At 39.2% G+C, this 25913-nt stretch overlaps 1 protein-coding gene across 1 annotated transcript in view; it reads right to left on the bottom strand.

Moving 5' to 3' along the window:
- Positions 1-234: 234 nt before the first annotated feature.
- The window catches only part of LOC149174267 ((-)-alpha pinene synthase 1, chloroplastic-like), a 76400-nt gene continuing 50721 nt past the window's right edge, over positions 235-25913 (bottom strand). Inside the window, exon 2 of the mRNA XM_089422562.1 lies at positions 235-494. Coding sequence (XP_089278688.1) covers positions 480-494 — 15 coding nt within the window. The 3' untranslated portion in view covers positions 235-479. The remainder of the gene's footprint in view (positions 495-25913) is intronic.

Here is a 25913-nt window from a genome sequence, read left to right as displayed (position 1 = left end):
ATAATCAAAATGATATTAACTTAACATTAACAAAGAGTAAGGAATAAAATAGAAAATATTATAGCACAGATGAAGCAGTAGATCTTCTCTTGACTGGGCCCAGAGTCACCAAAATTCTTCGCTATGAGATACTCAGAATATAATTATGATTTAAACACAATATTCTTCATTAATACAGATAACAGAGTTACAACATCACCAAAGTAACAGTGTTACATGTCCAAAATAATAATTATGAACTTTGTATTTATGAACTAGCCATGCAGTTTTCCTTTCGGCCTTATATATATCAATTATAAAAGTAAATAGATAAAAGCAAATCCTCAGTATCAGGAGATCCTGAGGATTTCATAATACTTGATCTGATTTCGTCATAAAATAGCATCGGTCTACCCAATCTTCCAATGTCCTTCTTTTCCTCATACGCTTCCTTTTTCCATTTATGAGATGTTGTTGTTCTATCGATTGAACAACTATCATCAAATTCGCGTCTTCTGCACATAAAGATAGTAAAAATCAGTTTTTCCTTCCTAGATTTGTCTAATTCGTTACTGATTAATTTTACCCAACTTTAACTGTTACTTCCTCCACTTTTATCCATAAACAAAGATAATCATGTGAGTATGAGTGCTAAGTAAAGCTATTACCAAGGATAAAACATACCTTTTTCTTGACCCCAAAAAAACTTATACTATAAAAATCTTCAACTCGCAAGCTAGACTACCCTTCCCGATTTTGAAACAATGTGATCAAGCTGAATTTTTTACTGTGTTTGACTTAGTTGGAAAAAGGTGAACCATGTATGTCCATGTGGTAAGTGGGGAAGCTGAAGTAACCCGCACAATGATTCAATACTCCTCGAAAGGCCAAGGCCCTAGCTCCCTAGTCTTGCAAAATTCCTGGTATCTTGTGAGGAAGGAAGTCTTCAGATCATCCCAAGAATTAATAGTACGTCCACCCAGACCCATGAACCATCTTAAAGCTACTCCTTTCAGAGTAGAAGGGAACAATTTTAGCTTTTGAGGGTTAGTGGTGTAGTCATACCCTCTACAGAGGACATCAAATTCAAACAGGAAGGCATATGGATCCTCTATGACCATCCCATGAAAAGTTGGGATTCTCTGCAGAAGAATAGCCTTCATGGGGGCATTAGCTACTTGGTCTACTATGGGTATTCCAATGTCGAGGTTTGACCTTGAGGTGGTTGATTTTCTATTTGGTCAAATATGTGCCAATATCCTTCAGGAATTTCAGGGGGTTCTTTTTGAGTAAGCGGAGGATTAGCCTTCCAGGTTGGCTTTGTAGCACTGCCTAGATCTGGGATCACAGGAGATCCTTGTTCTAATAGATGAGGTTCTACCTTAGCAGTTCCATTGGTTTCTCCCTCTCCTTCTCTTAAGTTACATGACTTTCCCTCTTGCATAGGATCAGAATATAAATTTGTTGTAACCTGAAGGCTCTGCTCAGAACCTCCAATCTGGCTTTGAATCGCAGCGTAAGATGCAGATGGTAACCCTACTGCTTGAGGGATTACAACAGGACATTTTCCAGATATAGCCCAGAATCATACTGATGCTTGAGACTTTGCTTTTCTTACAATTTTGTCTATAAAGGTCGTTTTTCCAAGGTTCACCAAACCCTTGTGTTTTGTGGATTCAGGTGGGGGTTCTGATATTTTTCTATCTTTCTATTCCTAGTCTTTCATAAAAACCTATTCCTATTTAACCTCTAAGATTTTGCTGAAAACTGGGCTGGTAAGAAAGCACTTTAGTTGCTAGGTATGCAGGTTCTTACCTCCCATTTTTAAAACCCAATTATTTTGTAGCAAGATAAAAAGAAAAATCACTTTGCAACAATCTCCCTGGTAATGGTGCCAAAATGTTGGTGCACTAAGATGTCTTTTTTATAGGCAATCATAATTCCTACATTAATTGTCAACCCAAGGCAAGTCTTTTTATTTCAATAGTGTCAACACTATATATGCAGTGAATTCATAGGTTAACTAATAAAAAATCATTGCAATTACTAATGACTATCTTTTCAAACTCAATCCAAACAATTTTGTAAGAAATAACCCTGAAAGAAACTCATAACATACTCTGCAATTCTACTTAACCTATCATAAAAACAAATGAATCTAAATACAACTATAACGAATCACACTTGGCGGCCTTAAATGAAATTGAAACGAACTCACTCAATTATTAAAGAGACTATGGCAATTGAACAAAAAATGATAATTGAACAACAAATCCCAATTGAACAGCAACTGATAATTGAACAACAAATAACTATATTACGGAAAGCGATCACTTCTATCTCTGAAATCTATGATAAAATTACTTGGAATGAATCAACAATCTAATGCTGGAATTACATAAGCAATCTAACCAGAAGCATTACTTATATATAACACACGGCGAAATCTGAGTCTCTAATGAACAACAAAAGCAAATTGAATTGACAATCCTCACAATAAGCAAAATGATATTAACTTAACATTAACAAATAGTAAAGAATAAAATAAAAAGATTATAGCACAAAAGAAGCAATAGATCTTCTCTCGACTGGGCCTAGAGTCGCCAAAAGTCTCCTCTTTGAGATAATTAGAATATAATTATGTTTTAAATGTAGTCTTCTTCATTAATACGGATAATAGAGTTACAACATCACCAAATTAGTAGTATTATATGTCCAAAAGCATAAGTAAGAACTGTGTATTTCTAAACTAGTTGTGCAGTTTGCCTTTCGGCCTTATATATAAAAATTAGAAAAGTAAATAGATAAAAGTGAATCCTCAGTATCGGGAGATCCTAAGGATTTCACATTACTCGATCTGATTTCATCATAAAATAGCATCGATCTGCCCGATCTTCCGTTGTCCTACTTTGCCTCAGACGCTACCTTCTATCCTTTATGAGATGTTGTTGTTCTGTCGATTGAACAACTATTGTCCAATTTGTGTCTTCTGCACATAAAGATAGTAAAAATCATTTTTCCCTATTTAGATTCGTCTAATTCGTTACTGATTAATTTTACCCAACTTTAACTGTTATTTCCTCCACTTTTATCCATAAAAAAAGATAATCATGTGAGGATGAGTGCTAAATAAAACTATTACCAAGGAGAAAACATACCTTTTTCTTGACCCAAGAAAAACTTATACTCTGAAAATCTTCAACTCGCGAGCTAAAATACCCTTCTCGATTTCGAAACACTATGATCAAGTTGAATTTTTTACTCTGTTTGACTGAGTTGGAAAATGGTGAACCTTGTATGTCCATGGGGTAAGTGGGGAAGCAAAAGTAACCCGCACAGTGATTCAATACTCCCCGAAAGGCCAAGGCCCTATGCCATCAATGAACCAAAATAGAGAAGTTGGAGTTCTACTAGTGTGTCGCCAAGTGTTGTAATAGATACAACCACCCTCAAAAAATTTGGCCTGCATCCAATTTTAGAACCTCCTTCGAGAGTTTTACTTGATGATTGCAAGAACTTAGGTTCACTCCATGAGCTCGTGTGAGTCCTCACACCCACCTTGCTTGATCATTCCACCCAAGCTTTTGCATGTTGATGTCACTATCATGCTTGCGACCATGTTCTAGTTGTACTCAAGGTTTGCACTTCGTGTGTACATGTTCTGTTCGCTATCTAAACATCTATTGAACTCACACACAGAGTCACATGCATTGTCACACAAGCGTCGTCACGATTGACCAATGATCAATCACAAGTGTCGCGCTTGTCGCTCACACAATCAGTCAGTCATGTTGAGCATGTGTGTCTAGATGGTTTGAGTCGTCTCGACGTCTAGTCATGTAAGTGTGTGTTTTCAAGACCACATATGCATCTTTCACTCGTTCAAACACTTAGTCACTTTGTTGAAGTTCTGACGACCAGATTCCCCTCTGACAGTCAAACCATCACCCCACCATTGACTTGATCGATTGTCACCCAGAACAACGTAGAAGCACCAAGCAAGACATTTCAATCTCTACTATCCGCAAGCGAATCAATCAAGCTTCATGCTGGTCAACTGAAGAGTTTGACCCAGCAGCCACCCCAGGATTGACTCCCCTCAAAATATGCGCAGAGGCTGCAGACCTTACCTGCTCCACTGACTGAGAAAATTGTGCAGATAGTATGAACACACACCAAGTGTCCATCCCTATCTCCCTAAGAAAATTGCACATATTTCCCAGCCAACCCTCCCGATAGTCGACCGAATACTCACCCAGAAAATTGTGCAATTTTCATGAGCTAGTCTTCCCCTGTCCAATAGTTTTCTCAACTCAAAAACTGCATAGAGGTGACTAGAATGCTAGCCTCCCAGCATCAGTACAATTTTTCCCACCAGTAGCCCCTAGCAGCTGACTACCAGTTCCCCTGAGGAATTGTGCAGTTTTTGCTGCCAGTGACCCAACAGCTGACTGCCAAGTCCCCTCATGAATTGCACAATTTTGACTGCAAGGCTCCTACTGCTTGCTCATTCAAGAAATTGCGTAGATTTTTCCTTCCCAACCTTCCCATAGCCCTGACCGTTCCTCCCAAAAACTGTGTAGTTTTTTCCTCCAAATGAGCCAGACCCCACAGACAATCACTATTGATTCGGATAGCCCATCTTCATCACCTATTGACTCCTATGTAGTTTTTATCAGCAGTCCCTAGAGCCTCCATCCCAACTCACAACCTTGTCTCCTCTCCCAGTCACCTGCATCTGAAACAATCATGCATCATGGTAGACTAGGAGGTTTTTGGATTTGATGTCGTCTCGTCATGATTGACTGTAGATATAGGTACACAAACAAACATGGCACGACAACGGATGGGATGAACGAAGGGAGAACATGCAGAAGGACATGTTCTCCAATGGATGAACAAACGATGCATGAAAAGAGATATGCTCGCAAAGGGATGATCATGCAAACATGTGTTCACGGATGGAAAAACGAGCAAACATGAAAAATGTGTTGATAGACGGACAGAAGGATGAACATGCACTATTCATGAACAGAAAAACATGTAAAGCCTTCCAACATACAAGCAAGGAGCAACGTGCGAATGCAACATCAAGTGAACCCAACGACCATTGAAGACTCCACACATGTTTCCATGCGGAGGTGAAGTTGTGACACACCATGAGGACATCCATCACCAGCAACATTGCAACTTGCCATGCACACCAGCAACATTGCAACTTGCCATGCACACCAGCAACATCACGAATGTACCATCATTGTCATGTCAAGTCTTGTCATGAGTCATGTTTTCCACATCTTTACTGTGGGCCATACTTCCAAACAATGTAATGTAACATGGAAGTCCAAAAGACCCACTTGTTATACAAAAAATTATGGAAGTCAAATAGTCATGAGGGTAATCGAACAACCACAAGGGTCGGTTTCACCCTTGGCTATAAATACCCCCTCATTTGTACATGCAAAGGAATTTTCACCTCAGCTTCTCCCACGTCGCCTTAAGATTCTGTAATATTTTCTTTGAGGAGTAAGTAGTGGCTCCAATGCCCCATTCACGGGGTTAGTGATGTATGGTGTAACGATGTGTCTTGGAACTTTCACTTAATTTAGAATCCTGCTAACAAGCCAACACATTTTCACAAATGTATTGTAACTGTTGTAAGACTAATCTCGAACACTTGTAATGCATGTTGATTTAACCTGTGTTTAACACTTGAACTAATTCACTTGTTGTAATACATATATGTTAATAAAAATGTGTTGTATATGCTGTTAACATTGTCTTGCCTATGTTGACTACTCTCCTTGACATTAGACAGACCTTTCACATAAAATTTTCTATAACAACCATTCCACTCATGTGGACTAATCCACTGAGTGTTATACATGTTATCTTACCTTGTGTGTTGTGACTTCCACATCCGTGTGGAGTGTTCCTTTAGAAGCTGTGCATGTCCTGTTGTGTTGTGTGTTCTTAGCATATTTGGGGCTTCCCCCAACCGACTTGGGACTCACTCCCACCCTCTCCCTCTACGGTGAAAGAACCATTGATACAAGTGACACTTACAATCACCAGGCACGCGAACCTCACTTCTCGGAAGACAAAGCAAACCACTCTCCTGTGCTGACAAGTAAGAGTTGAGGAAAATATTTAAGATAATGGCAACCGAGCCTGTTGGGCGCGGGATCCCCCAAGTCAAGTTTTGGGGCTTAAAGCACAGATTTTGACCATTTCCGATGTAAAGACTCTGTGTTTTGTGGGCACGGAGCGCGAAGATTGTAAATGAGTCATAGGGTGGTCCGCTCTCATTTTTTTAATGTAATGTTGGCTTTAGAGATCTACCCATGGTTCGCGGACCATGGGATTGTATAAATAGAATGAGGCTCTAAGTTGTAAAAGAAAATAACTAAGGAAGTCTGTAAGATCTAATGATGATGAATTGAGTCTTAGTCGAAGCATCGAGTCGTGTCTTTGGGTCGTAGAGTAGGAGAAGGCTTTGTAGCTGAGTTTGCAGAGGTCTAGTAGTCCACAGCTGAGTGCACAGACCCCTACAGTTGAGTGCACAGGGCAGGTTGAGTTTGTAACTGATTGAAGCATTAAAAAAGAGAAGTCTTACATCAATTATGTCTATCTTTTATTGTTTTTTGCATTGAATGTATCATATATAAATTGCATTTCTATTGTTTATATGATGCACGAACTTATATGAATGTGTTGATAAAGGGAAGATAAGACAAAGTATTAGTGTACGCGAAGATAACTAACTGTTATAAGAAGATAAGTAAGATCCATGGTGTAACTTGGGGAAATAGCACAGATCGCTGCTTTAGCAGCGTGAAAGCACCTCAACCCCTGGTTAGGGCTACGTGAAGGTGTTTATAACAGATAATGAAGGCCACGCAAGTCAGGGAAGTGCGCGAAGTGACTTGCATGAAGGTATTCATAGTTGGACTAAATTAACCCCTCAAACATCTCAAGGGTGCTGAAACTTGGTTCCAGCATCCCCCCATACTGCTTCAGGTGAGACCTCAGTCTGCGCTCTACGGGCTATTGCCAAAAGGGCCAGTAGTACATGGATTTGTTTGGCTAAATAACTCTAAACCTGGGTCAGGCCCACTCAAGCCAACAAAGCCATCATACTGGATGCGACTACCACACCAAACGATGTGAGGTCTAGTTGGGACTTCATACTGGGGTGATCCCCTCAATGTTGGCGGATCCAGCACCGTCAATAGGTTCTAAAGCTTATCATTTTAATCATCATGACAAAGATTCTCATTGATCGAAAGAGTCACACTTGTCAAATGCTTTTGAAAATCATCGACTTCTTATCCTTCTTGTGAATATTGTAATTCTAATCATTTTCCTTATGGCACAATCTACCCTCTTGGACATTAACGAATTTCTAAGTTATTTGGTCAATCAAATCCTTCATATTGATAGGTTAATTTCCCATGTTGATACAAAGGTTGAATTTTATTCAACACATGTTGATTCATTGTATCTTGATTGGTTTCTTGTATTTCCTATACTAGCATTCATATATAATCCTTATAATTGGATTCAAGGTAGTGACGTTTCATATTCAACCTATGTAGAGATTGATTTTATTATTCAAAGAATATTTAAAGCTACTCAAATTGATCCATATTTATGTTAAAATAATGGAAAATATGATGCCTTAATCAACCCATATGATCATAACTTTGGCCTTAACACTTGTATTTCAATTGATTATTTTCCCATTAGTTTATCTGATGATAATTGTTTGAAATTTGTGGATTCCATCAAGGCCATAAATTCTTATGATTCATCATTTTATTTTTCATGTACTTGTCAAGTAGTTGAAGCACTTCATCTATTGTTGATGTTTATGTCAAGCCTTCGTGATCTCGATAAACCTTCTAAACATGATCAGACTCATTTTGTCCTACAAGATTCTCCCCTTGATTTCATGCCATTAATTGAAAAATCATTTCTGAAGGATTTCAGGGTTTTCAAGAAGATTTTTTTGGATTTCATGATTGAATCTATGATTGACTCGAAGCATCTTACTTAGCAAGCTCTGTCACTAATAATAAGTTTTGATATTTCTTGATGTTTTCTAAGGATAATAACATGAATGAAGGTATATTTGTAAGAATATTTCATGGTTGGTATGATTGTTGTTCTAACCCAAAAAGTAAGGCTACAAGATGGCACATGTGTCTACCTTTAACAAAGACCTTTTATCTTTTGTGCAAATTATTCATGATCATATTTTTAATTTTGCACATTTCTTTATATTTCTTTCAATTTCTCATATTTTTGTATTTACAGGTCGGAAGCAACTTGAGTGGCTACATTAGAAATTTCAGTACACTCAACCCTAACCTTCTAGCTAGTTAGAAAGGAGTAGGTCTAATTTCATTTTAGTTTTCTATTGCATTGTGCTCTGCATCTAGTTTTTTATTTTCTTTTTTTCTTGCTTATATCTTGCATGTTGTTTTTAATTTTAGTCTTACATTTTATTTATTATTTTTCTTTTTTATTTCTTGTTTTTCCATGTCTCTTCTTTTGGGTTTTGTTCAATAACACTATGCATGAAATATGCTTTTATCTGGCTCAAGAGAACACTGTGTGAAATTTTTGTAAAGGAAATTTTATTGACAAGAAAAGCTTAGCTAATATGTCTTCCTCTTCCTTTTTTGGGCCTACATATCTTTTAAAGTTAACAATATTTGAACGGAAAATACGATTAATTCAACTAGAAATCGATAATCAGAACCATGAGGCTCATATATGCTTTAGAAGATTCATTCCTTGACTCAATATGGTACTTGAATGGTGTTCGACATGCTGATCCAATCAAGTAGATAAGGGAAAGGGGAAAACAAATGGCGAGCATATTAATTATAGAGGTATATAAACTATCTATGAAGGAACAACCTCTTTTTCTCTTAATAATTTGGGATCCATCTTCCACCTTGGTGGTATAAACACTGATAAAATTCCAATGAGCATATTGAAATAAAATAAAAGAAGAGAAAGGCTTCTTGCGTAGGGAGGTGAAGCAAGTAACTTTGTCAGGGTACTGAACAAGCTCCCTGGAAGTGAAGGAATTCTTGTGTTCCTGTAGTGACTCTGAAGGGGTACTGAATAGGCCTACTAGCAGCAAAGCAACACCATCAATGAAATTAAGACTTTGGTCTTTTCAAACTCGCAACTAAATATTACCCTTCGACCAGATCAAAACAATTGCGATATGGAAAGCTTCAGGAATATGTGTTCAACTAAGAAGGAGATAGAATAGAATATACTGATAACCGGGATAAATGAGGAATTTACGGAAATCCACATAGCGAATCAATACTTCCTAAAAGACTAGACCTTGTTTTTAGAGGTAAATATTGGCTCAATGGGGCCTGACCCAGGTTCAACGTTACTTGCGCCAACCAACAAAACCCTAAACTGTTGGCCCTTTCAGCAACGACCCACAAAGTGCAGACTGTAGTCTCACCCGGAGTAGTATTGGGGGATGAAGAAACCATGTTTCTACATCTAGAGGCCTGTGTGATGGGTTCCTACGGCTTCTAGGGCTTAGTTATGTCTTCGCGAACCCTAACCCTTTCGAAACAGTTAATAACAATAAATCTCATACACAACAATTATATCTTCGTGAAAGTCATTACCTAGTCATAACATGCATAAATGATATTGATCTACTACTTTCGCACATTAGATAAACATATATTCATATACTTTCAGATATAGAGTGAATACACATAATTGCAGAAAGGAACACAAATGAACAAATACGCAAAGTATGGATCATAATTTTCTTTATTAGATGGGATCTTCAAAGTACATACTCTTCTTCCCCATGCACTCAGCTACTGGGGCCCGCAAAGTTAGCTTGCGGTCTTACCAAGGTCTCCACGCACTTACCTGCAGGAGCCTTACCCTTTGCCTAAGTAAAAGAAATAAAATTTCCTACCTTAGCTTACTTGCCCAAAACAATGATCTTCTATCTTCTTATTTTCTTCCTAGAATCGCTATGACTCTTCTATTTATAGCCTTTCCTTTTACAATATCATGGTTTGTGGACCATGGGCAGGTTCCCTTTTACTCTTACTATCTTCGCACTCTGCTTCCATAAATCGTAGGTGCTTTACATTTTTACAAAATGGAAATACAAAATTTAACCCCAAGGACCCCATCCCAACAGGCCCCCAACACAATTTGGTGACTCATCCTTGAGTCACTCAGCTGGCACTTCAATCTTTTCTTGGAGTTCGTGGAACCCCAACTTCAAAACCTACAGATCAATTATTCCTTGCATAGCTGCCTGTTGCACTTCCTCAACTAAGTTCTTTGTAGTGGGGCCTTCCACCGCGAGACCCATTGTACTTTAAGTCTAGTGCATGCCCTTTAACTGCTTTATAGAGTGAGATGGCTGGCCTCCATTGTCCAAGGCTATGTTCTTGCCATAAGAATGAACTCATTCTAATGCAGTTCTTCAATTTCAATCTAAAGCTACTTCCCTTCCTGTAGTCTCGTGAACCACTGTACTAGCACCAAAGTGCATGCAGTCGACCTAATCTCATTGAACTGCTGCTATTTTTCTCTAAGTTCGGTGCCAATGTTCTCTAGAGTGGGGTCCTCCTGTAGATACATCCATAGCTCCAAAGGCCTGCTCGAACCACTCTGTGCAGTCCTTGACTACTACTTCTAATGTGGCCATTCCTTCCTTTATAGCAGCTCCTTGTTTATCTCGAACCTCTAGCGGAGTTTTTGGCTACAGCTTCAATTGCAACTCTGAAATTTGCAGCTGTAACTCAAATCAGAATCTGCCGATTTTATCTTTGGGCTCCTTGACCACTGCGACCAGCTTCTAGATCTTTTCTATTGACGTTGCATCAGCTGTAATATTAAGTTCAGGAATCTCATTACACACGTGTTTAATTGTTGCTTCTAAGTGTTGGTTGCACGTAGTAATTTCTTCCTTCTCCTTCAGTGTCTGTGCCTTTTGTTCGAAGATCTGCTGGTTATTTGTTTTGACTTCATTAATCGCCAGCAATGCGCGCTGCTTCCTAACCTCAACTCATCTAATACGCCTTGGTGCAACTCATGTAGGGTTTGGATAGGGAGTGTTGTGAGTTTGATGCCTAGATCCTTGATCTTTGAAATATAGGTGTTGGCCTCTTCTGAGTCGACATGCAGGGTCCCTTCTGGAAATTGCATCACACAGAGATCCAAATTCCGACTCGTGTCCAACGCTATCATGCTTTCTTGATGCAGGCTTGCCTGAATCCATCTCACATGACCTATGCTTTCTTGCAGTCATCGTGTCTAGATCTGTAGATCGTGTAGATCCTAATACACATTTCCTAGTGCCTGCTGGTACTGCTACTCAAACTGGGTCCATAATTCTGTTGTAGTGTCCCAGATCTTGTCACCAGTTTCTTCTAAGTCCCCTTCAATGGGGGCTAGCGGATCCACCTCGTAGAATCTAGTCAACTTCTGCTTCTTCCACGGCCCCAAGGTTGTCTACTTCATTATTTTCCTGACCACAAAGGAGGTTCCCTGCTCTGTGCCCTCGCCCACTTCTACATCTGACCCTTCTTGGTCCTGGGTGTGCTCAGAGTTAGACTACTCAACCTCAATCGTGGTTTCCTAGGCCTCTCGCTCTTTCTCAGTAGCTTCCTTAGTAGACACTTTCTCCCAAGTTGTAGCCTTCTAGGCCTCCTTCTATTTTTCTATTGCTAAGGTCTGCGTAGTGGTACCCTTTTCTTCCTTGTTCATTCTTGCACCTGGATCTGATGGGTAAATCCACTCTCCTGGCTATTTACTAACAATCTCTGTGACATATGCCTCACCAACAAGATAAGATAGCTTGTGCCATATCTTTTTCGGATCCCTTCGTACGTGAACATATACATTATAGAAGTCAACATTGAAGTCCGCATAGGGCTCATACTGATCATGTAAGGTAGGTGAAACCCTCAACCTTTGGTTGATCACCGTGCATAGATCCATATCCACCAATACCCAAAACATATTGGCCTATGTGACCCGTGCAATGTCCTTTGCTTCCCAGAGCGAAGCGAACTTTGTTTCCTCTGAAAGGTCTAATTCTTAAGGAGGAAACTGGTTGTCCTCTGGTGTCCTCCATGCTACTAATGCTATCAAGAGTAACAACTAGCATAATGAAATGGCTTGCCCTCATCCTGGGACTCTTGACAATTCTCCAAGAACTCCTTGGATAGGCGCTGAGTCCAATTGTACCGGACTCCTTTGACACATTGTGTAACCAAAGAGATCACGGGCATCGAAACCTCATCCGTGCAACACTTCCGTATGATCTTGCATGCTAATATCTGTGCAGCGAACTGCACCGTAGGATATGAAATGGAGTGGATTGAATATCCCCGTGAATTTTTAACCAAATCAAACTTGCTCTTCATCTGATCTATGATTTTATTCTCCTTCATTTTCCATCCAAATGCTTCTGCTGGATCCACACCTTGATACAGTAGTGAGGTGATCTGTTGGATCAACATATCAGTAATTAGGATGGGTTCTCCCAGCTAGAGACACCCATCATGCACTAAGGTGAGTAACTTTCGAACACATACAATGTTAATGATGGTGCAACTGAAGTGTGACACCCAGAGTATGTTCAAGAGGTCTACTTTCTCAACTCCCACGACCCACTTCACAGGTTCTAATCACATAACCCTGGTTTCCTCATAATATATTTTTGACAAGTATTTGATCGATGCAAGTTGAGGGAAATTCTCATGATCTCCCAAATCCCAATCCTCCAGCTTGAGCGTCGGAATGTGGCCCAACAGCATGCCCTCAAACACCAACTTCTCTGGCAGTAATGGTGTAGAGATCATAAATTTAGCATTGTCCAGGTCTTTAGGCACCTTGGTTGGGCCCTTGCACAATGGGATGTACTTTGGGAGCTGAGTCATAGGCTCATCCTCCTTGGAATCCATCTCCTAGATGCCTCCACACAGTTCTTCTTCATCTAAATCAATGGTCTCATGTGGTTGCTGCACTCTATCCATCTACCCCTTCTAGTGGATTTCCATGGGAATTTTTTGCGGTGATTGCCTCACAGGAACCTGTTATGGCTTCTTCTACTTCTTGTCAGTTGCAAAGGGCTTAGGTCTAGGAGACCTAGGTGTCATATTCAGAAATCCCATAGAACAGAAGGTGTTTTTTCAATGCAGGGTGTGGCTTTAGAGGGTGTAACTTCTATTACGGGGGGGAGTTGCAATCATTCTCTCAAAGAGGATATCACGATGCTAATCAGGTAAGTTGGTGAACTCTGGTTGTGATAGAATGTCCTCCCAAACCTTCTCATACATACAACACCCATTCTAATAGCAAATTTTAAGGAAAACTTGTTGGAAACAAAGTGTTCGAATGCGGGGCGGCCTGCTAGATTTATAGGTGCATTCGAATTTGAATCCAACCGTTCCCTCCTAATTTTGATCATTATTTCATCTTTGGCAACAAATTTCCAAGGATTTCCCCCATAAATTCCCCCTCCCCACTACTAGTAATGGAAATTTTTCCATCCAATCATATACAATGCTTCCAATGGCTACTTTTTGACCAGGCTGCGTGGCACCAACCTTTGTGGTGTAGATCCCCTCGGTGCCCTACTTTCTTCCATCGTGCAACCCTCTTACTTTATCTTTCCAATTTTTGGGTAGTGTAGTTTATAGTCTTCTATTTCCTTGCAGCTGCCTGGAGTACTAAGACTATCGTACCATCATAGAGTCACTGTGCAAGGGTGGGATCACCCTTGTACAACTTCAATAGACTACCATTGACTCTTCCTAGAAACAATTCTCCAGTCAGCTTCGCGAGCAAAATTGTGCCACCATCTATAATTTCCTTTACCACATAGGGTCCAAGCCAATGCATTTGAAACTTTCCAGTAAATGTCGTAATTTTTTTGTCATATAATAAGGCTAAATCATTAACTTGGAAGGTGCACTACTTTATATGTCAATCATGCCATGCCTTTTCATGCTATTTTTGCACCTGTTGGTGAAATCCTACTAAAAATTGATCCTCCTCCAATTCCATCAGCTGCACGAGACATTCCTCCATAGTATCATGATCAACCATATCAGTTAGTGTTGCAATCCGTAGACTCGACACAATATATTCCATGGGCATCACACCTACTTGAAGAGATTCTTCCTTCGATGTCATGAATTTATTTGTCAAGGAGTCTTCATATTTTGTGGCTTCTTCATAGGGCACAAACCATATCATTTTCATCCATGGAAAGTCACGTCATTATTCCTTTCATCATAAAGTGATTCATTAGTCTTCATCTAATCTTTCTTGATGTCTTTTTGATCCAGGTGGATATTGGTGGCCACCTGCCTATTCCACTTGGACCCCCACCATTGTTTCTTTCAATTTTTCAATTTCCTTAATTATAGCACAATTTACTATTTTTGGCAGTTTTTCAGGTCCTGAACTTTTGGATCTGTTTTACTATTTCATTGAAATCTCATTTTCAGTTGTATTCATTGGAAATATCTTTCCAACGAGGTATCATGTGTGTGAAATGGAGATAATATGACCAAGTTACGACCCCTAGAAGTTGGCTGCCCAACTAACCCTAATGGGGCCCATAAACTCTTGGTGTTACATTTCCTCGGGTTAGGGTTTTGGTTGTTTATGGTTTTCTCTTATTGTTTAATAATAAAAAGGCCCTTGAGCCTCATTTTAACACAATTTAGAGGCATTTAGCCACCACATCTCTTCTTAGAGATAAGATACAATCGCCCGAGCTAGTTCCATTTGCATTCTATTTGTAAGCATATTTCATTATTTGATATTAATGGAAGTGTAGGAATTTATAGAGTAAGTTCCTTTGATAGAAAACCAAAGGACACCACTCACAAACAGATCATAGATCAATACACCAGTATTCTTGACATGGTTAAAACCCTCAAAGAGGGAAACAGTCCACAGCTTGAGCCAACGCGACCACTTCAGGAAATTTATTAATGTAAAAGAAAGAAAATTTACATAAGTTTCTATCATGAACGGTCACCTTAAAAATGACCCTCCATGCTCTTTAAATAGAGATCATGGACCAATCGGGTGTTAAGCCATGGATCAAGTGTTGGTAGTATTGAAGAGAGAATTAACCGCCAGATCACTTCATGTCTAGAACATATCATGATCGTCTGATTGTAAGTTACAAAAATACAAAGTAAAGAAACATACTTTACCTTACTCTAAATTAGGACCATTTATACTTAACTATTTCCTGTGTGTCGGAATATCCTAACATCCCCCCTTAAGAACAACTTGGGATAGGATTGAAGGACGTGTTTAAATATGACACAATAGGAGAAGGAAGGAGGCATTAGAGCCTATCCCCCCTTAGTGACAACTTCTTGAACTCCAACCATAAATTGAAGTTTAGTAAACTTTACCTCTGTGAGAGCCTTTGTAAAGATGTCTGCAACTTGATCATTGGTTGAGCAATATTGCACTTCAAGAAGAAGGTCATGAATGAGATTTTTGATCAAGTGCATATGTAGTTCAACGTGTTTTCTTTCCTGATGTTGGACTGGATCTTTGCATAGTTGAATGGCACTTTGATTATCACACCAAAGTGTATCGAATGCTACTACTGAAAAACCAAACTTTGATAGGATCTAACAAAGCGACAAGGCTTCCTTATTAGCTTCTACGACGCCATGATACTCTGCTTCCACTGAAGAAAGAGAAATTACACTTTGTTTCTTGGAAGCCCATGTAATAGGTCCATAACCAAGAGTGAAGACAGAACCTGCAATAGACTTCTGATCATCAGGGTTAGTAGCCCAATTAGAATCATTGAAACCAACCAATAAAGGAGATGCTTATGCACTATAATGAATCCCAAACTGAGCTCTACCTCGAACATAACGAAGTATTCTTTTAGCTTCTCTCCAATGAATTTCATGTGGGTTTTGCATAAACCGAGAAATAAGGCCAACAACAAAGGAAAGGTCAGGATGGGTATGGGTTAGATACAAACGTTTTCCAACAAGCTGACAGTATAAGGTAGCGTCAACTTGAGGGTAAGTACAAGTGAATGAAAGTTTGGCTCCAGACTGAAAGGGAGAAGGGGATGGCTTATAGTCTTCCATGTGAAAGTGGCATAAAATATCACATGAATACTTGGATTGGGAAGGGAAATACCTTCTTTCGATTGCAAGACTTAAAGACCAAGAAAATAATGCAAGTGTCCTAAGTCTATCATTTCAAACTGCGTTTTAAGGCTATACTTCACATGGCTTATAAGGTTGAGATCACTACCAGTAAGGATAAGATCATCAACATAAAGAATAAGAATTATAAGAGACTTACCCACTTTCTTGGTGTAGACAGTATTGTTAGAATGACACCTAGAAAAGCTAGTATCTAAAAGAAAGCTATCCATTTTGGCATACCAAGCCCGAGGGGCTTTCTTGAGACCATAAAGGGATTTCTTAAGCCAAAATACAAGGCTGGAATCTGTTTTTATAAAGCCAAGAGGTTCCATATAAATTTCTTCATGCAAGTCCCCATGCAAGAAGACGAGCTTTATGTTTATCAACTTTTCCATCTGGTCCAAACTTGGTTCTATAAACCCATTTGCATCTACTAAATTTTCGTCCCTTTGGGAGAGGAACAAGGTCCCATGTATCATTTTCCAATAGTGAATGATATTCTCCATTCATAGTTGTGTCCCAATATGGATGGCCTGAAGCTTCTACAAAGGTGTTAGGATAATAATTCGTTGAAGTTTGAACTAGTGAAGAAGAGACTCTATCAAACAAAGAACACGTGAGATGCTAATATGTAGGATTACCTGCAAGAGCACCTGCTGCATCCCGAGTAGTGGACCCATTTTGGAAGCTGAGGAGATGAAGTAATTTTCATAGTTAATTACTTCTGCCCAAAAATTAAGACTAAGTCCTATAGATTGAGGCATACAATTAGCCATTTCCTTTAAGGTGCAATTCTTCCTTTCAACAACACCATTTTGTTGTGGATTATATGGAATAGTATGTTGCAACTGAATTCCATGCTCAGTGCAAAAGTTGATGAATTTTTTGTTAACATATTCTCTGCCATTATCAGATCTTAGCTTAAGAATTTGATGTCCAGATTGTTTCTCAACAAATGCCTTAAAGGCCAAGAACATGTTAAAGACTTCACTCTTGAGTTTTAAGAAGTATACCCAAGTGCATCTATAGAAATCATCAACCAAAGTTAAGAAATATTTGTAGCCAGAGAATGAAAAAACTGGAAGTGGACCACACAAATCACTATGCACAAGCTATAAAGGGGATGAGGCATGCCAAGGGGCACATTTTTGAAAACTATATCGATGACGTTTACTGAGTACACATCTAGAACAAACACCATCTCTACAAAGACACCATAGGAAGACCTATCACCATATTTTCTTTACATAGATTTTGAAGGGAGTGATAATTTAAGTGACCAAATCGCTCATGCCAAAGTTTTCTCACTTCATCATTATGAGCAACAAATACCGAGGGAAGAGTTGATGATCCAAAGTTGTTAAACTTATACAACATTGTAGAATCATTAGTAATGCCAATAGCTAGAATCTATCTAGGATCTCTTAGGTCCTTAATTAGAACATCATGAGGTGAAAATTCAACGATTTTACCTTCACCTAAATGAGTTATCTAGGTTGGAACACATAATACATCATTAAATTGACCATTGTCTAGATCAACAGTTCCAGTCCCTACAACACTAAGAGATCTATCATCACCAATGTTGGCTTGATGGGGCCTGACCCAAGTTCAACGTTAATTTAACCAAGCAAATCCCTACACTACTGGCCCTTTCGACATCAGCCCGCAGAGGGCGGACTGAGGTCTCACCCAAAGCAGTATGGGGGGATGTAGGAACCAAGTTTCCACACCCATAGATGGTAATGATGTCGTTTTATATCCTAATCCTTCCTTCACGAAGAGCGATAAGATTTTTAGGGCTTATCGATATACTTCTCTTATTCAGCTTTGAGACCTTCATGAAGGTCTGTGATCGTCCTTCGCGTACCCTAAATAGGTGAATCAGAAACTTACACGACTCCATAATTACTCTTACTACTGTATTTACCCATATTAGCTTAAGTAGTGGATAACTTGAACATGCATTATGATTATCTTCGCATAAACAGATATTCTTACTTGCATTCATATAACAAAGTAAAACACATAGATTCGCGCATCAATACAACATTAAATCATAAACCCAATATTCATCATAACATAATCACATACATTCATAACAGAAGTAAAATAGCTCATACACAGGTAAATCCACAGTAATTCTCTTTATTGATGTTCAAATCTTCTTTACAGACTCTAATTACCCTGCGCACACAACTGCAGGTGTCCGCGCACTCAGTTGCGGACTTATACCCTAGGCTTTTGCACACACAGCTACAGAGCCTCTCTCCTACGCTAAGAATCTTTGCTCTTAGCTCTCACAAACCCATTACATCAATGACTCTTCAAAACAATCTGAATTGAACTAAAAACTTCCTTAGACTCTTCTAAGACTTCCCTCTTTATACAATCCCATGGTCCACGGACCAAGGGTGGATCTCATAAAGCCAAACACAAGTTACATAAACTGACGGCGGAAACCCTTGATGACTCTTTACATCTTCATGCTCCGCAACCAAAAAATGCAGAGACTTTACATTCTTTATACAAAACTTGGACCTTTAACCCCAAACCTTGGGCTTTTAACCCCAAAATTGACCCTAGGGGACCCGTTCCCAACAGGACCCCAAACAAATCCGGTGATGTGCCCCCGTGTCACTCTGCTGGCATGGAGATCTTGTCGTGAAGACCTCCCAGATACACCTATACTACTGCAACCTCGATGGTACACTGCGTCGCCTCCTGCTTAACGTGCTCGACCAGCTACTCCGTCACTAGTCCTTCATTATCTGCCTGTATTTGCTGTTGTGTTTCCTGTATACTATCCAATTTTCCTTCAATGGAGGTTATGATCACATAGGCTTCATCTAGCCAAGGCCCCAATATGGCCTTTAGTACTGCATCCTTGTGTTGTGCTGCATCCACCTGTTCCTTTAGTGCCTTCACTTCCTACAACTTTTCCAACCTCTTTGTGATAGCGGTAGTTTTCAATGTCACTTTGACCTCATCATACTTCTGTTATAGTTCCCTTACTTCTATTTCTAGCCGTTGCATGTTGGGATCTTCCTGGAGGCTGGAAACTACTTCAGGTGACTACTCGAAGAGTGAAGTGCACTCCTTCACTGTGGCATCTATTACGACAGCTGCATCCTTGACAGCTGACTCACACTACACTCTGACTTCTGGTGGAGTCGAAGGTTGGGCCCTTAACTCTAGCTTCATGATCTTAAGGTTTAGATCAAATTGAACCTTAGCCAAATCTATCCTTGCATCATAGACACCTGCAGCGAGCTTTCAAATTCTTGTGTTGACTAGCGGATCTTCTGGGATATTCAGCTCTTGAACAGTTCTACAGGCCTTAGCTACCACAACTGTGGTGCACTCATTCTTCTCTGTGATCTTCTTAAGGAGATCAAGCACGGAAGTCCTTATATGAACATTTGGGTATTGTTGACCTTCTACTTGCTGATCACATTCAGCACGCGCTGCTCTCTGGCCCAAAGTTCTGCGATCACACCATCTTGTAGGGTGTAAAGGGCTTCACTTGGCAGCGTGGCCAAGTTCAACCCAACCTTCTTGAGGGTGCTGAAGGTGGCCTTGTCAGCTTCCACTTCTCTTGCAGCAGTGTGGTCCCTTCCCTGCCGCAGTGTTGTCCATTTGATGTATTTGTCCTCATAGCTTTTGACAGGGTAGTACTGCTCCTTGATGGCATCTTGGAATGAATCCCAAGTGGGTGCAGCTGAAAATAGTGAGCCTGTACTTTCATCCTTCTGCTCACAGTAGGTTTCCCACCAGTCCTTGACGTGGGGGGCTACTTTGAGAAGAGAAAAAACAATCTTTTCCCGAATTGAAAATTCATGAATAGAAAAATACCCCTCTAGCAGATTTATATATTTATCTATAGCATCTCCGTCTATTTGACCCTCGAATATGGGTATTTCAAAATTAACTTGTACCTTAAAGGGTGTGGCATTTCCAGAGTAGCTGTTGGAAGCCGATGTGTTGCCTCTGGGTAGCTGCTAAAGGATCTGCGCAAAGCTATCCATCATCGCGTTCCTTTGTCGTTCGAGGGCTTCTTTGTGCAAGATTTTGATAGGATCTCCTGCCCCCTCGTCTTTCTTTTCATCCGCCATGGGAGGCCGTCAGGATTTGTGAGGTTGTTCTTGCAAAGGTTCGACCAATTCAAGCCCTAACTCCTTTACCACATAGGGTCCAAGCCAATGCATTTGAAACTTTCTAGGAAATGTTGTAAGTTTTTGGTCATATAATAAGACTAAATCATTAAACTGGAAGGTGCACTTCTTTATATGTCGATCGTGCCATGGCTTTTCATGCTCCTTTTGCACCTATTGGTGAAATACTACTAAAAACCGATCCTCCTCCAATTCCATCAGTTGCACGAGACGTTCCTCCATAGTATCGTGATCAGCCATATCAGTCAGTGTTGCAATCCGCAGACTTGACACAATATATTCCATCGGCATCACAACCTCCTACCCATAGACCAACCTGAAAGGGGTTCTGTGTGTCATCTTTTTACAAATGGTTATATACACCCACATGACTACTCGTATGTGCACATCCCAGTCATTCCTCTTCACATTACAAACCTTTGTTAAAGTGCTCTCCAGGGGTTTGTTGAAGGCTTCAACCATACCATTAGCTTGAGGGTGATAGGGTGTACTTTTTTGATGATATACCTAGAATTCTTCAAGCATCACCAAAATCATTTCGTTTAAGAAGTGTGTGCCCCTGTCAATCATTAATATCTTAGGGCAGCAAAATCAGGACAGGATACACACAAAAATAAACTCCACAATCATATCTACACTACATTCGTTTACCAGTTGCGCTTCTTTCCATCGCGTCAAGTATTTGGTTGTTGTAATAATATATCATGCTCCAAGCTTTTTCCCTGGTGGCTAGTGTTAACACTCATATTTTCCTTGAAGTTGTCAGAAGAAGGAAAGGGGTCCGAGGTAACCACAAACCAACTTTTAAGTATAAAATCTAGTTGATCTATACTAAGAGAGGGCTCTCTCTTTATGATATAGCTTTTTTTTATGAGATATTAGGCTAGTAATGAAAGCTTGGGAGGTTTTGATTTTGTTTGGCGGTGGAATTCAGGAGCATATGGGTAGAACAAAGTATCTGAGGCCATTGGGCTATGGAGTCCACTAAAGATGGCTTAACTGGATCAGGTTGAATCAACAAAGGAGGGCTTCACAAGGCAAGATAGCTAAACAGAAGACAAATGATAACTCAAAAGGGCGAAATGGTCTTGAAGGGGAAAAAGGGAAATTAAGAATCCTTCAACAATGTTCAAGATGAAGGAAAGTGGGTGATCATTAACAAAAAGCAATTAAGCATTTCTTGTTAAATGGCCACAATGATAAACTAAGAAGCAGGGAGCAATTAAGAATTCCCTACCTATGATAGCTGCGAAGAAAACACTGAGAATATAAACGATTTTAAAGACAAAATGCAGTACAACACTTTCTGAAATATACTTTGTCATTTCTCATTCAAACATGAAACACATATGAAATATTTAAACCAAAAAACTGTAAAAACATAAGATATAAGATACTTATTTTTCCTTCGTTTGACACATGAGTCCTGTAAAAGTCCTTTGCTTTATTACTTTGTCCAGCCAGCCATACAATAGTTTTTCAACAACACTTCTATTCCAAAATAAAGAGTCTACAAAAATGTCTAAGAATCCACCCTCTGTACTTTGAATGAGGAAGTACTTATACAAAATTTTACAACAAAATATATCATAACTGAGAGAGATATATTCTAGGAAAACCAAATATATTCTACATGAATATAGAGACAGATGGTCTTGAAACTAGAAACTAAAAGTGAACTGTTGGGTTTTTGTCCCTGTTTTTTTTGGATGAGCTAGAGGCAGGACCTATGATTGTGCATCTTACTGTCCTACTTGTAATTCTATGTTGCCTAATTGTTTTCATCTTTTCACTGATACTCTTTAACCTGTGACTGATACTCTTTATCTTCTTTACCTTCATTCACCTTCTTTTACCAAAATTGAATATGGTAAATTTTTCAGTTTACCTTTTACCAAGGTAAATCATAAAATGTATGTCATATCAGTCCACCATTCATCCCTTGGTATCCTGGTCCTTGTCAGTTTCCTGAAGATTTCATCAGCCTCTATGTATTTTACAAAATTTGGCTGTACAGGAAACAAGTGATTCAATTCATGCTCAACATAAAAAAGGTTCTCTAGACTGTCATAGAGAACTTTGCCTGTAGGTCATGCTTTAGGTGCAGATGAACTAGCAGATGAACTGGTCTAGTTATCTGTATATTGATCCAATTTGTCGACATAATCCTCATGCCTCATTAACTTATCATTGATGACTAAAGGACTTGGAAGTCCTTTACTCTGTAAAATGCCAAATTCTTCCATAAATTCAGCAATGTCTTCCTGCATATTCTCACATTTTCTTTCCAGGTTCTACATTAGAGACCTTTTGGTCAATACTTTCTTGATTTCTAGTATGGTTCTAGTTCTATCCTCAATATTTAGCTGTTCTAATTGGTGCCTAATTCTTCTATTCATAAAATTTATTAACCTGATAGCTTCTTCACGCTTTCCTCCTAGCTCTTCCTTGGTTTTTGCAATCTCTTGAAGAGCAGCTTTGACTAAGTCAATCTGTTAAAAAATGATTTGGAGTAATGACCAAACATCATTGATTGATTGAGTGATGTTGGTCCATAATATTTTTCTGATATCTGCTAAAGGCTTTTCAAATGTGAGATCCTTTTCCAGTGTTTTTACTTGTTGAGCAAAGCCTTTCTTTATTCTCACTTCTTAACAAAATTGATTTTTGACACATCATACTTCTGTTCTAATGTAACAAATTTATCCTTTACCTTTTGCAATTCAGTGACCTGGAGCTTCATCTCCTCCATGGATTTGATCAATTCTTCAGTGCTCTGATTTGAAGCTCCTACATGTGTTGTACCTGTACCTGTAACTGCCATTGTTTCAGCTGTCGTCAAAGGGACATTTGGTGCTAGAGCACTTGCAAGTGTAGAAGGAAATACTGTGGAAACCACTAGTACTACATTTTCAGGCTGAGAGGTTGACTCACTCTTCCTATTCTTTAGTGTTTTCTCTAATTCCTGCTCTGTCTCATTTAATTGCTCATTTAGCTTGAGGACCAAGTCCATAAGCTCTTCTTCGGCCTTCTTTTCAATTACTTCAGCAGTCTGTGGATGCATTAGTGGTGGAAATTTCAGTTGCTTTATTAGGGCAGCTATATCTTCATTTTTCTTCTTTATTAGGGTCTCTACAACTTTTACATCCTTTGGTTATGACCCCATCCAATAATCAAATCCTCCAATGATTTGATTCTATTGTCTTTTGCTTGTGAGTAGGCTCTTTCCAATTGGAATTGAGTACTGGTATTGTTCAGTGAATTCTCCAATCTGTGTGCCATCATGGCCTTTCTTGTCAATGTTGAATAAACCATTTCCTGCATTTGCTTATGCAATTCTATTTGATCTATGGGGTGAATGTTCTTGGCCAAGACCTCAAAATCAATTTTGAGGTAGTTTGCAAGTGATTTGGGTTGTTGTACTTTAGGCTTTAAAAAGTTCATCTGCATTTTACCTTCCTTGATGTCATAACCTGACATCAACCTAGTTCGATTGGTAGGAGCCATCTTTAAGTATTGTGTGTAGGCTTGGGCCTTTAACTGCTCATTTTTGGCCTTTATCTCCTTGAATTTTTCTTTAATTTCTAAGGTCTTTTCAAATGAAGACCTGAAGGATGAAACTTTAGTACTTTTTTGTCTTTCAAGCTCATTTCTTTGTGAACTAGAAGGTGTCCCACCTACTGGGAAAGTATATTGATTGTCTCCGCCTTCTTTCCTCAAACTCCCTATTGTTTCTTCAAAAAACTCTTCTTTTGAATATGGATTTAGCTTGTGCCTCTTAGCACCAGGCTGGTTTGAAGGACCACTAGTAGGGGTAGCTACTTCCCTATCTAAAATCTTTTCCTCATTCAGAGGAGTTTTCAAAACTGGGAGATCTACCATATTAACTCGAGCTGGATTGGTCTGTGGTTGAGCTTGTTCTTCAAAGATTTCAGGCTGCTTTGACATATTTGATTGCCCTGATGCTGGATTATTGGTTTCTTGTTCTTTTCCCTGTGATGGTTCTGCAAGGGGTGCACTAGTTTCCTGGGAGTGCCTCTCAGAAGTGTCTGTTGTAGAGGCACTAGTTCCTGGAGTTGGCTTCTGAGAAGTTCCAACTGGTTCCTGTTCAAAAGAGTCCAGGTCAAGTCTCTTTTCTAGGTCTTTCATCACATTATCTACATTGACCCAATCACTATCCATCTCAACTAGAGCTCCTGCGCTCCATTCATCCATATTAGCATATTGCTCTATTTCAGGGATTCTGTGATGAAAATATGGTGATAACCTATTTTTCATTCTCCTATCACAAAAGAAATTGTGTGGGTCATATCTTCAACCAAAACATTTATTTAATTTCATTTGTTCTAGGATTTCTTTTGTTGCTTTGCCTTCTTCTCTATTGTTGCAGACAAATGGGCCTAGGTGATCCTTAATTCTCAACTGTGCTTTTTTCTTGGCCCTGGTAAAGTGAATCTGATCTAAGTTTATCATTTGCCTATATTAATCTAATGCAAACAACCTCATAAGAACATATTTTGGTAGTTTGAATGGAGGAAGCTCACAACCATATATCCTAATCTCTGTGTGATTCTAGTAGAAGTACTAGTCACCTACCTTGTACTGTTTGGATAGCTGAAGGATTCTTTTGATTTCATCACTAATCCTAGGAGGAGGATTTCCTGTCAGCATGGTGGTCACTAGGTGGACAAACTGGTCAATGAATTCATTATATCAATAAGGACAAGAAAATGAATGGTGAAAGATAGAAGTCCAAAAAATGACTGATCTGAGATTACCCTTTGTATCAAATTTATTTACCGAGAATGGGAACTTGTCAGACTGATAGTAAAGGATAAGGTGATAAATGAATGTGGAATACTTGAACACTTTTTCATTTTCCAGCCTCATGAACTGGTCATGTATTTTCTCAGAAATAAATGCAACATAGTTGTACTTGACAGCAGGAGGCTGACGAGGGGTAAAGATGGACATCAAAATTAGGGTCAATTCATCCACTTACTCACTAGTATTGAAACCCATGACTGCATCTATCATATCAAATATAGTTTTGCCTATCTCTGTGAAGAAAACTGACAAATAAGAAGGGGGATTTTTGGTTTGATGCTGCTTGTCTATGAATGTCTGGCAGAGGCGGCTAAGTACAGACTAGGAGAATTTGGATGATTTCTCTAGCAGATCTCCTAAGGGAAATGGGGGTGAGGTTTTGACTAAGATGAAACTGAAGCGTGTCATTGATTGAGTTTGTAGTAATTGTGAAGAGGACAGTGTGATTGGGGGACATTACTGCTCTGAGGTTGGGATCATAATTGGCATGACACTGATGGATAATGTTAGGGAAAATGCGCACAGAGGGAAGAAAGTACATTAAGAGATTTCATTCCTAAAGTCCTATGGTGTCATAGCCATTCGTCCCGGCATTGGCAAAACACTTTCAGGTGGTCTTTGTCAGTATCCAAGTCTTTTATTTGAAAATATTTATCTGCTAAGGGTAGATAATCCAAATCACCGTGAGGGGTAGTGATAGGTA

Source organism: Pinus tabuliformis, chromosome 4_1 (genome assembly GCF_031772625.1).
Source record: "Pinus tabuliformis cultivar Carrire ecotype Pingquan chromosome 4_1, CPIR1, whole genome shotgun sequence".
NCBI lineage: Eukaryota > Viridiplantae > Streptophyta > Pinopsida > Pinales > Pinaceae > Pinus > Pinus tabuliformis.
This window is presented reverse-complemented; position numbering and strand designations above follow the sequence as displayed.